At 32.9% G+C, this 17,445-nt stretch overlaps 1 protein-coding gene across 1 annotated transcript; it reads left to right on the top strand.

The window, feature by feature from the left end:
• Positions 1-888: 888 nt before the first annotated feature.
• Positions 889-17,284, top strand: LOC148278191 (circadian clock-controlled protein daywake-like). Its single transcript, XM_088231776.1, has 5 exons — positions 889-1,010; positions 4,833-5,061; positions 7,287-7,417; positions 8,768-8,920; positions 14,525-17,284. Exons 1-5 carry the CDS (start codon positions 929-931, stop codon positions 14,674-14,676), a joined length of 747 nt encoding a protein of 248 aa, XP_088087902.1. The 5' UTR covers positions 889-928; the 3' UTR covers positions 14,677-17,284.
• The last annotated feature ends 161 nt before the right edge of the window (positions 17,285-17,445 follow it).

The raw sequence follows: 17,445 nt of genomic DNA, 5'->3' as shown, positions 1-17,445 counted from the left end.
CCATGGTGGGAGTGCTTTTACTGCAATGTTTCACTGTCCCTGGACTGATTGTATTATTTGAAGCATAAAATCTCAAGTCTGAGTGTTTTGTACAGCGATTTTCCACTGGGATTAGGCCTCCTAGCCTGGAGGCCAAAAAAAAATTGGAGCATTAAGCAATGTTTATACAAAGACAATACAATATTGCCCTGTCTCAGCATCAGACCTATTGTTCACGTCTGAACAGCAATCCGGAGGACAGGACAATGGACCGAGACATTATTACAGAGATGGGCGAGTAGTAGCCTCTCGCCAGGACAATTGATTACCCCCACCACTGCACGCAGCCGTATTGTGTGAACACGCACGGACAGGACGGTAGGGCAATAGCGAGTTTCTGGGCGCGTACGTGTCACTCCCGCGCATTTTTTCTGCTGAAAATGTCCGCAGATTTTTTTTTAACCTTCATCCATAACTTTTTATTATGTATTTCTTCCTCCAACAGTGTTTATAAATCTTGGTTTAAAAAAAATAATATTTTTCACTAACTCGCTCCTAACATGTGAACTGCGGTCGAATTTTTGTTACGTTTTGTACCTGTGTCCTGTACTGCGCGGTCAAAGCTATTAGCGGAGCTGGGACAAGGCAATATTGTCCTCTCTATTGTATTGTCTTCGTGTGAACCTAGCGTTAAGATGAAACAAGACGTCTTTCTGACTATGGGAAATATTAAAAAAATATAATTTTTATTTAATTCAGGTTAATTGACTACACCGAACAAAGTACACTCGTTTTATGTAAAACATGTTTTTCATCAAAATCTTTGCCGCCTGGTACGAGCGAGGCAGGCATAAATCTTTCCATTTTCCCTTCTACATATAAATACTTTTATTTTTAAAATTATAAAACAATATCATTTTAGTCATTAGATCTAGTAGTCGGCTTTAAAATGTTGGACGCAAAATACTTTTGTTGTATCTTATTTGTGTGCTTGAGTATTGTTTTAACAATAGGAAACTGCAATAAACTACGTAAGTCAGACATGTTTATTGCAATAATATTATGTAGTGTGTTGAATATATAATAATATCGTGTTGAATACCCTCTGACTCAACTGGAAAAATTAAAATTCCTGCCTTAATACAGGGTTACCTTAATAAATCCACTAGATCAGAAAACAATTACAGATATTTCTCTGATCTACGTAAGCATCGCATTTTTTTTTAATTTTGCGAGTGTTATTTAGAATGTATAACAACGACTGAAATATTAAAACAAACAAATCCAAAAGTTTTTCAGAACTCAGTTTATAATCTTAAAGAATGTGATAAGGTTGTAGGAGTCGTAAGAGTATGTTCACGAAAAATTAAATTACAGACAGTGATAAGAAAAAAGTCAATTTCCTTCTGAGATGTTTTGCTTTTTACCTTATTGTATTTTGCTTTATTATTTTTTTTATTATTTAAGGTTTCTGGAAAGAACATAAGATTTTTATTTTTCATAACGGTTATTTTGTATAAAACTTAACTTCCAAACATTCCGTTCAAACTGAAGTTTTTTTTTATATTTTTTTAAATTTTATTTTATTGAAATTAACAGCACTTAGTGCCTTTTACATATTAGTTACAACTACAGTTAAATATACATATATCTATGTAAATATAATTATAAGTAATAGAGCATTTAAAAAAAAAGATTTATTTACAAATTAAGAAGTCTAAAAAAGATTATTATTTTTAAAAATTTGGACAAACTCAAAATTTCGTTGATTAATCCACCTGGTCCATGAAGAAGTATAGAAATTGAAAAAATAAGATTTTTAGGCGTTGCCTAGTATGTAGGTGAAATAATTCAATTAGATGAATCTTACCCGCATAAATAAAAGTTTCAGATCTTTAAATAGGTATACATTCATATTTGTTACAGATGATATATTTTTCTAACTTTTAATTTCTATTAATGTATACTTTAATGATGTTTTTGTTTAAAAAAAATAAAAAATTGTGGTAATTTTTTCAGTACTGTTATTTTTTTAACGGGTTCGTGGAACCGTATATTTATAAATATTTAGTTAACTATATTTTTTTTTATTCAAAGACATCTCAAAATTATGAACTTAATGCTTTTCCACTTTTCTGACGAAATGCTATTTGCATATAAAGGATAGAGGTAATTAATCTACATATGTATTAAGTAGTTTTTTAGATATTTTTTATTTTGGTATATTTCGTTTAATCATTATTTAATATTATTGGTAATCTATTTAGTAAACTTAAGTAAAAATGCAAATGAACATCTAAACTAACAAACCTAAACATATAAAAATTCACAACAAAACACAAGATGAAAAACACAAAAATGGAATATAGTGACACTACCAGTATTAACTTGTGCCTGCCAATATTGTGCAAAATAATTATTATAACATTGTATGCAAAACAAAAAAGTTAAAACAAATTTTAATAGGTACACGAACCAAGGATTAATATAAATGGTGTCAGATAAAATAATAATTATTCGTTGCTCGTTTTTCATTATTTTTCTTGTAATGTTTTCGAACTGAATAAATTTAAATATCAATTTACAAACGTAGGTGAGTAATTTGGTTGAAATGTGAAAAATAGCAATTGAGAAAACTGTTTTGTGACGTAAATGCCGTTTTTGTTACATTACTCAACATTTTTTATAATTAAAACTAGACACGTAAAAAAAAGGTTAATTCGTTTTTTATATATTAGATATTCGCACTTTTATTTTACACAAAACATGAAAAAATTTAAGTGATAATTATTGGTGAAAGTTTGTGGATTTATTTATCGCTCATATTTTATTTCAATAATAAACTTACTTTATGGCAAAATATTTTGAAAAATTAGGGCCTTTTCGTGTATACAGTTCCCCGTGAGCCTATTTAAGTATATGTCGTTTCGCGTTTAGATTACTGTGATGGAATATACACAAATCTCCCAAAATACCAAACTGATAAACTTCAATCTGTTTTCAATGCCGTGGCAAGAATTATTATGGGAGTAAAAAATATTTTCAAATCTCACAATATTTTCGAGATTTGCACTGGTTAAAAACCCAGAGAGAATAAAACACAAGCGTTGCTTGACAGTATTCAAATCCTTTCATGAAATGGCTCCAAGACTTATCGGACCTCTGTATTAGAGAAATCATCGACATTCCCAGTGAGTTCAGATCCCAATTAAAATCTCACTTCTTTAGTTTATCATACCTTCAACTTTAAATCAGAAAATATTAGCTGTCACTTAAGCTTAGTAATAATGTAAGTTTAAGTATATGATTATTGTAGAGCACCCTTCAGGTGATATTTCACGAAAATTGCTGACGAGCAGCAACGTTCTTAATTCGAGGTTTTATTTCCCGTTAACGATCCGGATATTTGGCAATCCGGGGTTCTGATAAACGGAGTTCTACTGTAGTTGGAAATTATATAACTATTTTGATTGAGAATAGTAATCAAATAGTCAAAGAACGAAAGATAGTTGTACTTTTATTTATATATTTATTTTTTATTTATTTATTTTGTTCATTAACGCCTAAAAGGCATTTACAAAAAATAAAAATGAAATACATGCTAACATACTAAATAATAAACAGAATATATAGAAAAAAAAAGTGAAATTAGTTAAAAAGGATATGATAAAAAGTTTTACAAAGTAAAAAAGAAAAAAAACAATAATAACAAAGGTATGCAAGAAAAAACAGTAAGCATATAAACAAAACATGCAAAGATATAAGCTTATGAAATAAATTCTGTAAGGCAAACAATAAATAAAGTGTTACGGTAAGCAAGAAAGACATTTTTAAGTTAAATTAATAAACAAGCAAGCATATATTATCACGAAAAATAAGAAATAAAAATATGTATTTATGAAATGCGTATTTGCCAATACTACAGTGCAATTTGATATAATAGTAAAAAATAAAAAACAAGTATAAGGTAATAAAAATAAACAAGTAAGTATTTTTTTTTTTAATTTATGAAATTGAATTGTCAATAATAGTTTGACGAGCAGCTACAAATAAACTTGATATTGTGGACTTATAAGATGGTAAAGAATTGGACAGAATGTCTGCAGAGGTTCCATAAGTGTTACCTAACCTATGCAGTCTCGGTATCAGTGAATTGTTTTGTTGGTTGGAAGAAGTACTGGAGCAATGAAACAATAAAGTACTCCTAGTGTTGACAGCAGGTACTCTAAAATTAATCAATTCAAGTATTTTTGGTGCGTCAAAAAGAGAGTTTACAATTTTATACAGTACAATGAGATCATTAATAGTTCTTCTTTCAGAAAGTGTTGTTAGGTTAAGCAGTGTTAATAAATAGTCATAATTCACATTTTGAATTGGAATGTTTAGTTTGTAGTTTATATATCGTAGAAATTTATGTTAAATGTTTTCTATATTATAAACATGAACATTATAGCAGGGTGACCATATTGATGAATAAAAATCTAAATTACTTCTTACAAGAGAACAGTACAATCCAAAGAATGCAATACTACCATGTGACTGCAATAAAAAATTGTCAATACCAATGATAAACAAAAAAAAGCAAATAATTATATCAGTTGTGGACATTTTGATTGTAAAATAAACTTGACAATTTTGCGTTTTTCTTTTTTTTTGTTCAAACTCGACACAAGACAAAAATCACAGAGGTTTAGTGAAGTGATTTTTCACTGAAATTTTGTTTTTATTGAAAAACATTTTTATGCTTATTATACTTTCTGAAATTTGTCTTTCTGAACTTTGGATCATAATAAGTTTTGATTTTTATTTGACGCTTAAATTTTAGATTAGATATTTATTTGCCTATATTTCAGCGTCCAGCATCAAGCCATGCAGTCTCTCGTCTTCCGATTTGAGCAGCTGCCTTCGGAAGACAGCCCAAAGTAGCTTAAAGATCATGGCAGATGGAATCCCGGCATTAGGAGTATTAGGAATAGATCCGATTTCAATTGATGATATTATCTCTAACGAACCTTCCATCAAAATAGCCTTCAGAGAGGCTAAGAGCAATGGGCTAAAGGACGCTATAATCAATGAACTTAAGTAAGATTCAATTTTTTTCCTGAAAATTATTTTAAAACCGTTTATTTTAATTAAAAAAATAAGATTTATATTTGAAGCTTTAACGTTTTGGTTACTCATAATAATAAAATAAATGTAAAACAGCTTTGTTTAAACAAGTTATTTTCTCTACCGATTGGTTTCACAAGCTTCTTTATCAAGGTATACTCAATTTATGAATTTAAGCCTATTTTATTTTTAACAGTGATTACTTAACATTATCAAATACCTAAATACTATACATCGAACATAACATGGAGCTAATAAATCTAGTCTTTTTGTCATGTTGCGTTGTAAATATGGGAATTGTAATGTGAGATGAACATGATCTTTAAAAGAAGCGATTCATAATAAGAAATAAATAACCCAAAAAACAATATTTCCTTTAGCCTACTCTTGTCGATTTTTATGTTTATTTTATTTTACTATTAGATTTGTACATACAATGCATCCATCTTACCAACACTAAAGTAGAAAATAATTGCTGAAATATTTATATTACGGTACAATATATAAATGCTACGCTTTTAGGTTTTCTAGTTGGATGCGCTACCTGAGCTGCACAAAGTTTGGATGTGAATCACGGGCGGCTCCTGACCGAAAACATTGGCAGTGCATTTTTTTACATGTTGTCAACTTGTATATTATTAAGTTCAATAATATTATGATAATATGATAGGTCTGCGCGCACTAGTATGACAGCCCGCGCATCGTAACTAGAAACGCTAAATGCGCCCAACATAATACGCACGTTATAGTTAACTAAATTTGTACTAATATCATGTCATTACGCATGTTCAAAGTGACATTTCAAACGAATTTCAAATCTGCGCATGCGTCAGCATTGCCCGGAATATGTTAATTATCTTCTCTCTCTAACGCACAATTCATCGGTATGAAGCATTGTCTGTCTCGCTAAAATGACGATTTTAGGAGATATAATATAGTTCTTACAAATTTAGGGTAAAATATTGTGCAAAACAGAATATGCACTGGGACGATTTCACATGCGTAGACAAGATGAAAAAATCGTCCGCTAGAGTCGATTTCGCTAGATCTTTTGGCGCTAGTATTGAATATTGTGATGTTTACTTGTATAATATTGCAACGAATCCCTGTTTCTTTCTACCTACTTATAACATATTTTTACCATCAATAAAATTACTCATTTATTTACACAATTTTTTACCTGGCAGTGCACTGCACTTATGCACATACAAAGAAACCGCCTCTGATGTGAATGCCAATGAACATCTTATAGTTCGATCTCGGTGTCTGTAAGGTTTTGTCGCAACCAATATGTTTCTTTTTTCGTAGCCCTCGTGTGCAAAAACTATAAAGATTTTAGAATATCTAAACCTATGATTGGATAGTCCGTTTTGTTGACTACCGGGAATAAATTGTCTAAAACAAGAGGGGGGTAGCGAGGTGACGTCAATGCGCTGCGGGTGCGGGTCTAAATTTGGTCTTGTGTGGGCACGGCGCGCGCTCAGTTCAGTTGTATGGAATCTCCCAATAATGTTTGTTATTTCACATTCTCGAAATTAAGATCCAAAGGGACCATCAAGAATACTCCCGAAATATTTTTTTCTAAGCTAAGCTTGGAACGTTTCTTTTTTTCTGTTCTTTCAATCATTCAGCATACTACTCGTATTATTAAACTTTACGCCTAAAAAATTTAAGGAAAATATGACAAAGAATTTAAAAGGCGGCGTCCGTCGTTATTCATTATTTTTCCGCATGTTTTATTGATTATTTTTGCGTTACTTGCAAAAAAGTACTGAATTTATTAAAATAAAAATGGGAAATTTACACAATTTAAGGAATCAATGTAAAAAAAAAGGTTTTAATTTAAATTTTGACGGCATTTTAAATGGGAAATTTTCTGTGTGTTGGATATTTCCAGGATTGAGGATGAAAAGAAGCGATGTTACAATGACAGGATTGAAAGCTTTTATTTATGAAGAATCAAAGTCAAATTTATTGGTATATCTTATTAAACAACCCAAAAATATATGATCCGCACACGTTTGTTTTATTGACTTTGCTTATTCTAAACATGTGGCAATTTGTGAATCATCTGAATCAAAATCTGACGAGAAGTGCAGATTTTTATCTTAGCAACTAAATTAGTAATATAATAATTTTTCATGTTGTTCAAAAGACTACGTCAGTCAGGTTTAATTATACTTTCACGTTTTTTTCAGCATTGATTTTCAGAAGAAGCGAATCTATCTGAATGTAGTCAAAAATGGATCGATCTCAGGACAATACAAAATTGACGGAAAAGTTCTAGTTATACCAATCAAAGGGGAAGGAACCGCAAACATTTTGTTCAGTAAGAAATTCGTCTAAAAATATTCAAAATAGTCAAAAATATTTTTTTTTCAATAGGTTTTTTTAAAAATTATTTACAACAGAGAGAAAAAACATTTTGGAGAAGGGAATATGACAGTTTTGAGTCTAGGCGTGGCATTGCTACTATTTCATTTAACAACTTACAAAAGGGATGAAGAATACCTTTAATAAGGGAATATGGAAGTCTAGGGATTTACAGGGCTTATGACCTGTCATTGACTAGTTTAAGTGGCAACTTTACACACTGTATAACATTCACCATTTTGCCTTCTTTTCTTCAATTCCTCCATCTGTTGAATTAAGTGAAGTCAAAGAAATTTATTTTATTTGTTTATCAATACACTCGGCACACAGTGTGAAAATTATTTTAAATATCAAAAACAATAGTTATAATATTAACAATTGAAATAATAATAAAAAAAACAAAGTATAGTATGAAGTATATAGACATAGAAAGCACAGCTTACAAATGTGAATTACCGTTCCCCATCTTTGAAATGATTACATAGAGTTGATTTATATGAACTATACTTTTGTTCAACATTATTTTTGGTACGTGTACTTGTACACACACAAATCTGGATTTTCTCCCAAGGGGGAAGTAGGTATATATTTTTATTTATATCCCTACAGAGATGAGGTAGAATTTTTTCAAATTCAGGATTATGGATATTCGAGCGTTTACAGGGCTTATGACCTGTAATTGGCTGGGTTAAGTGGCCATTTTTAAGTACTTCAACATTCCCCATTCCGCTTATTTGCGAATATCCACACCAGGTAACATTTTTGATTTTTGTATTTATGTTACGAATTGAGAAACCATCCACAAGCGAGTTGGAGCGCCATCTATGTATTGATATTGAAGTTAAGTATTTTAATTAATACATAGTTTAATACAATGTATTAATTAAACATACTTCAATATCAATACATAGATGGCGCTCCAACTCGCTTGTGGATGGTTTCTCAATTCGTAACATAAATACAAAAATCAAAAATGTTACCTGGTGTGGATATTCGCTAATAAGCGGAATGGGGAATGTTGTAGTACTTAAAAATGGCCACTTAACCCAGCCAATTACAGGTCATAAGCCCTGTAAACGCTCGAATATCCATAATCCTGAATTTGAAAAAATTCTACCTCATCTCTGCAGGGATATAAATAAAAATATATACTTTTGTTTAAAATATCAGCAATGTTGAAATAGTTATTGCCGAGTACATGGAGTCGATTTAAAATAGCATTATATGAGTATACTGTTTGCGAATTGTTGCAAGTAAATTAATTTTGTGTTCAATATTATCGTAATGAAAATATGTATTATTACAGCTATGCTAAACTATATTTTCATAATGGATTACGAAGTTTACAAAGGACCAGATGGAAAGGATCATTGGAAAATTACAAAACATGAAATGACGTATACTGCGGACAAAGTTGAATTCCACTTAGCGAATCTCTTCAACGGAAACAAGGCACTTTGTAAGACTATGTTTAATTTATTTTATTTTAGTTTTTACACGTTTTATAATTTTCATGCCCATGAGGCTTTTCATCGTTCATCATTTCCTTTTCGCACCTATGGTAGATAGAGCGCTGCATAGGTACACCAATCGCAGCGTATCTTGATCATTGTTGTCACATGAAGGTAAGATGATCAGTCTTAAGCTTCAGATGCCAGTCCAGGGACTATGTAAATATTTTTGTTTAACAACACCTTTTTAAATAACGTTTCATGTCAACAATACCGGGAATCAAACCTGAGACCTCTTGCATGGTAGATAAACGCGTTGACCACTACACCACGAAGCCCACGAGTAAAATAAACCTGACTTTAAAAACATGTGCACCACCGGAAAGTCTTTAGACTCAGTGCGTAGTTACTTAGTGGGTAATTGTAATATGTATTTCAAATACCAGATAAAGGCTGTTTTGCAGCATTAAAACTAAATTGTAATTGTGAAATGTTAGCTGTCGTCCGAGTATTTGAAATTTGACAATGGAGGTTTTTTTATTAGTTCAGCAAGATGAAACTCTGACTGAGATTGTTGTTTTTAATTTTCCGTGCCCTACTCAATCTGTCGATATACGCGTCAAACTTGTCACAGAGTCGGTAAATAAAGTAGGTGGACAAAAAAAAATATGAATGATGCTAAAATTTGATATCGAATCTGATTTTGATAACGTCTTTTACTTCTTCCTGGAGTCCGCCCTCCAAGTCCTCAGTCTACACTTTGGACTAGGAGATTTCTTGTTTGGTTCCTGTTTTACAGCCGGTTGCCACCTGACGCAGAGACAGTAACCCCTCTTGCTAACTGCGGCTTAGGATGCCACCATCGACTTTTGTCCCTCCACTGCCATCTTTGACACGACGTCCTTCCCGACGCCCTTGTTTTCTAACAGCCCATAAACCGAAGTATGTCCGGGTGGCCTGAGAGAAGATTTGTGCCTCTTCCGCCTGTTCCACCTTACAGATGCACTTCATCTCCCCCATCTCAGCCGTTGAGGTCTTCACTCGTAGCCCTGGGCAAAGGATCGTGATATACCCCACAATACTGGGTCATCATCCAAATGTAGTTACCTAAACACTTTGGTCTTCTGAAGTGGAAGGTGCCCACTTCCGCGACGTGGACGCTCTGAATGAGAATTACTCTAGTGAGAACTGAGAAGGTAACTAAATCCTCCAGGAGCCGGGTTTTTGGTCTCGTTTAAGTATGATAGATAAACATATGCTCTTAAACCATATGCCCATAGACCAAGGGCTCGACAACTTCTTCTTCATCTTCTTCTTCTTCAGCTTTCTGTTCTTCACGGCTGGATATAGGCCTTTCCCATATCCTTCCATTTCTATCGTTCGGATGCTGCAACCACTCACAGCGGCTATGTCGTCGAACCATATTTTTTTAGGTCTTTTGATGCCTCTTTATTTGTCCTAAGGTCTCCATCTTAAAATTTTTGGGATCCATCTAGTGGGGTCTTGTCTTGCAACACGTCCTGCCCATTGCCACTCACTCTTGCTACGCGATCCATGATATCCGCTATTCTGGTTTTATTACTAATTTGAAGCTCGATAACATCTTTACCAAAATAATATCAAAAAATATATGTAATACACCCCGATGTGCTGGTTGCTTGAGTAGAATGTGGGTGGAACTCAAATTACGACCGCCTCTTATTGGTGAGTTGTAAGGTATTTTTTTTACAGAAACGTGCAGAGCTGCGAAATAAAAACAGTAATAACCCCAACTTTTTTTTTCAAAATTGCTTTTAGAATATACCCAAGATATCTTAATATTTGTTTTTACTCCGGCACTAAACTGAATGTTTAAATACTATTTGGTAACCATTAATAGAACTGCCATCTTGATTAGTTGAAAAAAGTGAACCAAGAAAATGTTATAAATTTACTAAAATTTTTAGATTGATCCTATTCTTCTTCTTCACGTGTCATGAAAGTTTTCCTATCCTGAGCAGTGCAAAACAGCTCCTCCTGGTCCATGCTCGGATGTTTCGAAGCCAGGAAAGCTGTTTTCTTTCGACCCCTCTACGTTCCTTGATCTTTTCCTTCATGACAAGCTAAAGTATGGCATATTTATCAACTCGCAACACATGGCCAAAATATGAAATCTTACGGAGCTTAACAGAGGTGAATAGTTCTCTATTAGTATTGGCTCTACGTAATACTTCATTGTTGGTTATCATATCGGTCCAAAATATTCTTAACATTCTACGGTGAAACCACATTTCAAATGCTTCCACGCCTCTACACCGTACAGTAAGAAAGACCACATATAACATTTGACCATTCATTGTCTCAGTTTAAGGTTTATATTATCGTCACAAAGAAGATTGCTAGGTGATACTCACTTTGCGACACATCCACTAATACTGGATGTCAGCACTAAATCCAACACTCTCCGACGTTTAAGTATGGCACTTTCTTACAATTATCCACCGTTTTTATTTTCTTCCAGTCAAGAAACTGATATTCAACGTATTTTACTTTCTATAAAAACCAAATCTATGGGCAGTGATCAGCTGAGTATGAGATTGATACACTTTATTTTTCCTATTATCTTACCGGTTATTACTCACATTATAAACTTTTCTTTAAATACTGGAGATTTTTCTGAAGCTTGGAAGAAAGCATTCATTATACCACTTCCCAAAATTTCTTTACCAGTTTCTGTCAAAGATTACAGACCTATATCTATTCTTCCAATTTTTTCCAAAGTCATTGAACGAGTTGTATATAATGAGCTAAATAATTATCTATTGTCAAATAATCTTCTTGATCCCAATCAATCAAGTTTTCGTGTGGGCCATAGTACAACTACCGCCTTAATCAAGGTTACAGATGACTTTAGATACGCAATGAATAACAAAATGCTAACCTTGATAACATTACTCGACTTCAGCAGCGCTTTCAACTCTGTGGATTTCGATGTTTTGTTGGCTAGGCTTTTAAGCCTTAAACACTAAATATGACACAACCGGTTATAAAATGGTTCGGATCGTATTTACGAGCTAGACAACAGTGCATCAAAACACCAGATCATCAATCGGAATGGGTTGATATTGCCGCTGGAGTACCTAAAGGTGGAGTTTTATCACCATTACTATTTTCCCTGTTTATTAATCCGATTGCAGATTGTCTCAATTGTTCATATCATCTCTATGCAGATGATTAACAATTATATCTTCATTGTAGACTTGAAAACACCAGCGAAGCAATAGAATCGATGTCTAATACACTAAATTGCGTGTCAACATGGACAAAAGAGTATGGTTTACTAATTAACCCATCTAATACACAAATTATGTTTGCGGGTAGTCAAAGATTGCTTAGTAAGCTAGACATACCTTCACTTAATCCTCTTATTGTCAATGGTACCAATATTCAATACAGGAAATCCGTAAAAAATCTAGGAGTACAAATAGATGAACATCTCTGCTGGCGAGCTCATGGTAATGAATTAAGCCGCAAAATATTTTTCAGTCTACACTCACTTAGAAGGTTGCAAAAATTCTTACCCATTAATACTAAATGCACCCTTGTACAAGCATTACTACTACCCATTCTAGATTACGCTGATGTTTCTATGACTGATTTAAGCTGTGAGCAACTTGATAAACTTGAACGACTTCAGAATACATGCATAAGGTACATTTTTGGTCTTAGGAAATATGACCACATTTCTGATTAGCGTGTACTGAAATGGCTTAAAATTAGACAGCGGAGAGACTATCACTCCCTCTCACTTCTGTTTGATGTACTTCATAATCCTAACGCTCCTATATACCTGCGTGAAAAATTTTAATGCTTATCAGTTCATGGTTTACCTCTTCGTTTTAATTCTCAAGGCACTCTCTTAATACCCATCCACAATTCCTCTTTCTTCTCTAACTCATATAGTGTCCATGCGGCTCGACTGTGGAATCATCTCCAATCCACCATCAAAGATGTTACTACATTATCTCTGTTTAAATCACGTCTGAAGAAACATCTCTTTTCTCTTCCTGAATCTCTCCTCCTTTCTTATTTCCTCTTTTATCTTTTTTTCTTTTTGTCATTGAGTTATAGTTTTGATTTAAGGTAATTTATAAACAAATACGTTTATTTTTTACTTTTTAACCTTTTTTTGTGTTGAATATGTTCTGTAACTTGAATTATAAAAATAAAATTTTTATATTATTGGTTGGTTGGAAGAAATTGCCATTTGGCAATAAGCCCGCCAATGTACAAATAACATTTATGTACAAAAAGTTAAATAAAAAAAAAATAAAAAAAATCATAACCTATAATTTCATATATTTATTGAGATATTAAAGTTATTAGATGCAATGCGTGTGTGATGCAGAACTAGCTACACATTACCGGGAAGGTAGAAATAAATATTTTTTAGCACCCTCACTATCAACAATATTTTGAGTTTGTCCAAATTTTTGTAGATAAGGACTGGTTTCAACACCACCACTATATGAGTTAGAGAAGAAAGTGGAATTGTGTATGGGTATTAAGAGAATGCCTTGAGAATGAGAACGAAGAGATAAACCATGAACTGATAAGCGTTGAAATTTTTCACACAGGTATATAGGAGCGTTAGGACTATAAAGTACATTGAACAGAAGTGAGAGGGAGTGATAGTCTCTCCGCTGTCTAATTTTGAGCCATTTCAGTTGCCTACGATAATCAGAAATGTGGTCATATTTCCTAAGACCAAAAATGTACCTTATACATGTATTCTGAAGTCGTTCAAGTTTATCGAGTTGCTCACAGCTTAAATCAGTCATGGAAACATCAGCGTAATCTAGAATGGGTAGTAGTAATGCTTGTGCAAGAGTGCATTTAGTACTTATGGGTAAGAATTTTTGCAACCTTCTAAGTGAGTGTAGACTGAAAAATATTTTGCGGCTTAATTCATTAGTATGAGCTCGCCAGCAGAGATTTTCGGTATTTCTTCGCAATGCGTTTACGAAACGGTTAAAATGTTTTGTTTTTTTTAAAATAATGAATGCTTTTTAGGAAAAAAAAAAAGAATTTCACCAAAAACAGGACATAACAGGTTTACCAATATGTCAAATGTTGCGAAGTACGTGGGAAAAGAGTTATCCTAATTATTAATTGTCTCACACACTTTTTACGCCTCACTCTCGATAATACATGTATATTCGGGAACGAACGAGACAATTTTATACGTTACACGCGCGAACAGCCAAGTTTTTAGTACTTCTCCCAGACTCCAGTTAGAAGCTCTTTAACTTTTTTCAGGGGTGGTTCTTTTGCCCGCGCTAGGAGCATGAGCTTACGTTTTTTTCATGTTTTTAGCTATTAGATAAAAAACATTATGACTCTTGACTTCAACTATAAATAATTGAATATGACTTTTTTCCGATTTAAAATCTTTCATTTTTTGCACGTGACGCGAGAATGTTTTTAGGACAGTTAAGGAAAGGTTATCAAATAATACAAAAAAAATATACTTGAAGTAACAAAAAAACAAAAAAGAGGAATAAATGACATTTCAAACGTCGAATAATAATACTTATTTATGAATTAATTGTTTCTGACGTCTTCTTTTTCAGCTGAAACTACACATAAGGTGGTAAATGAAAACTGGAAGTCCATTTTCGCGGATTTGTCTCCTAGTATGATGTCAAAGGGTGCTAAAGGAATTGTCACTATAATCAATTCATTCTTTGCTGCAGTTCCTGTCGAAGACATGTTTATCCCTTGATCAGCGCCAACAATTTAAGATCAATTTGATAGTGCTCTATTATTTATTTTTTTAGTCTTAATTAAATAAAATGCAAATGTTATTACAATATTTATCCATTATAAGAATAAAAACATATTTGTCGCGATGAAGTATTAAATAATAGTGCTCAGACGCTAGTTTTTGTATTTAGATTCAAATAAAAGCGTACAGACATAATATTGTACACACACAAAATAACTATAGGTATTCAAGTTCAAATTGATTTAATTGATTGATTTTCTATTAAGAAACGATCAAGGTGTCCAACGGCAGATTTCCGACTTAGAATTCAACTAATTTTCGATTGGGAAGTGCGGGAGAGACGCGAGGGGGGGGGGGTGTTTCGGTATCGTTAGCGTAGCTGATTTGTAAGGCACTATGGAGCATTGGACGGTAGCCTTATGTTGTAACTAATTCGTTTCTTCAATTCATTCGTATTTTATGAGAGGGAACGAGAGCGAAATATGGCCTTAAAATGAGATGGATAGGTGGCAAACGAACGAACTTACGAAACGAATTTGTGACAGAATAAGCCGCTTGAGAGCAGCGTGCTTACGCTATTGAGGCGTACCTACCAATGACTTTTCTCCCTAATAGGAGTAACGGTAATCCGCGCGGCGTAAGTTTTGTGCTCGCTTCAACATACGCCGCATTCGTAATACGCCATTGAATAAATTAATTGAGGTCTGGAAAACATGGTTTAGAGCTTCAGCTTTAGCAATTAAGAAACCGGAGCCGGGTCCAAGACCGACGATATCAACCGTAGAAAACGTGCAACGCGTCAGTGATTCTGTTCCCGAAAATCCGCGACATTCAATCCGCAAACGCTCTACGGTTTTGAGTATCTTCAGCGACTGGTATTCAAAATGCTGTCGCGGCCGTAGAAAAAGTTTTTATCTTGCGTGTTTGCACACAAAATATGCGAGATAAAAGTGTTTTCTACGGGTGCGAGAGTACCAGTCAGTACCGAGGTTTATAAACAAGTATAGCCAAAGAACACTTTTTTTTTCTTAAAAATGTTGAAAAAGTTTTTAAGAAAAAAATTAATTAAATGGCTAATATGTAACAAGGCTTTTTATTTATTATTATTTTACGTTAACAGATATCTATTAAAATTTTTGTAAAACAATTTGGTGTAAAAAATACGTTTGCTTTTAGTACTTAATAATGTTTGTATTCATTTTTAAATTTATATAATTTCTCTAACGTTTTTCTTTGCAAAGGAAAAATAAAAAAACCTGCTGACAAGCCGGTTTCGCGGTTTAGTGGGTCTCATTGTTTTTTTTTATATTTTCTATTAATGTTTACCTTCTTAAATAAACATAAATACGAAAAAAAAAGTTCCACCCTTGCAACATTCAAATCGTGCAGAAGTTACAAGATAATGATTACATATCTAGAAAATCGTATGCCGAACAGATATTGGAGAGATTCTTGGCTGATTATCGAATGGAGGACATCTTTTTTGCCATCAAGCACATTTTCATCACTACAGTTATGTTAATAAACAAAGCTGTCCCAACTGAGGTCTAGGCAATCCAGGAGAAATGCATGAGATGCCACTGAACAGTAAAAAAACACTGTTTGGTATGCTGTTTCAGCGAAATACACTATAGGACCTTACTTCTTGAAAGCGAAAGGGGCGCAGAGACACGTTAAAAGTGTTTTTTTCTTCAATCAAAACACAAGGTTTCAAGAAAATGGTGCAACTGCCCAAACAGCCCGGCCATCAATGAATGCAATTAGTGCATTAATATCAGGAAAAGTAATTTCCAGATTTTGCGACATCGCCTAGCCCGCAAGGTCTCCCAATCTTAGTACAAGTGACTTTTTTGTGAAGGTATCTCAAAAGTCTCTTGTACAAAAATCAGTCTGCCAGTATCGCACAGTCAAAAGACAATATCCGATCTGAAATAAACGTGATTTTCAGTGCACTGAGCAGTCTTGTTTTTAAAAATATAAGGAATTGGTTGGAGGAGAGCATACAAAACCACCATCGACATATAGAAAATGTGATCATTAAAAAATAAAATCTGCTTTTGCCTTCTATTTGTAGTAATAAAAAAAAAACTTTATTTTTTTTAAATCGGAAATCTGCCGCTGGACCCTTGTGTAAAATATTGAGTCTATATTTATTTCATTTTTGATGATTTTAAAAAATAAAAAAACAGCAATTAGAAAAAAGAAAGAAAAAAACTCGACAAAACCAAATAAAATGGTTTAAAATATTTTTTAAAAAAACGGAAAAATAGAGGAAAAAACCTACAATGAAACTCGAGAATAAACAGACACCTACTTGAACATATTTGAAACTTTTCTTTATTAAACTTACCGACATTACAAAACAACGTGAGACTTTGATTGACAGTGCAGATATAATTTTTTTTATATTTTTATTCAAGATCGTGTATAAATGTAACAATAAAATTTTGTCAATTGTTTTCTTTTTGCATTTCCTTTTACTTTTTTAATGTCGTAAATCATAAAACCTTAAATATACTTAATAGTTCATTCGTTTCAAATCAATAAACACAAACTAAAGAATTAATAATGAGTTGTTAGGCTGTGCTAAGTCATTATAATTAACAGGAGTAAATTTAATAAATTAAAATAAATAATTAAGTATTTTTATTTCGTATTTTTTTGAAAACCCAACCGGTAATGCAGTTACTGTCAAAAGTCTTCATTACCGCGACATGTTGACCAACTTTTTGTGGCTTGTTTTTGGTGAAATTGATGCTGATGACA

Source organism: Micrasema longulum, unplaced genomic scaffold, assembly GCF_059751315.1.
Source record: "Micrasema longulum isolate JH-2025_06_02 unplaced genomic scaffold, ASM5975131v1 h1tg000916l, whole genome shotgun sequence".
In the NCBI taxonomy this organism is placed as follows: domain Eukaryota; kingdom Metazoa; phylum Arthropoda; class Insecta; order Trichoptera; family Brachycentridae; genus Micrasema; species Micrasema longulum.
The sequence above is the reverse complement of the archived record's forward strand: the minus strand, read 5'-3'. Positions and strand labels throughout refer to the sequence as shown.

Bases quoted from the DNA above. Each gene is read 5' to 3' on its own strand.
- LOC148278191 (XM_088231776.1), top strand. From the start codon at position 929: ATGTTGGACGCAAAATACTTTTGTTGTATCTTATTTGTGTGCTTGAGT. The intron at 7,418-8,767 runs GTAAGAAATTCG...GTATTATTACAG, and splicing joins AACCGCAAACATTTTGTTCA to CTATGCTAAACTATATTTTC. The intron at 8,921-14,524 runs GTAAGACTATGT...CTTCTTTTTCAG, and splicing joins CAACGGAAACAAGGCACTTT to CTGAAACTACACATAAGGTG.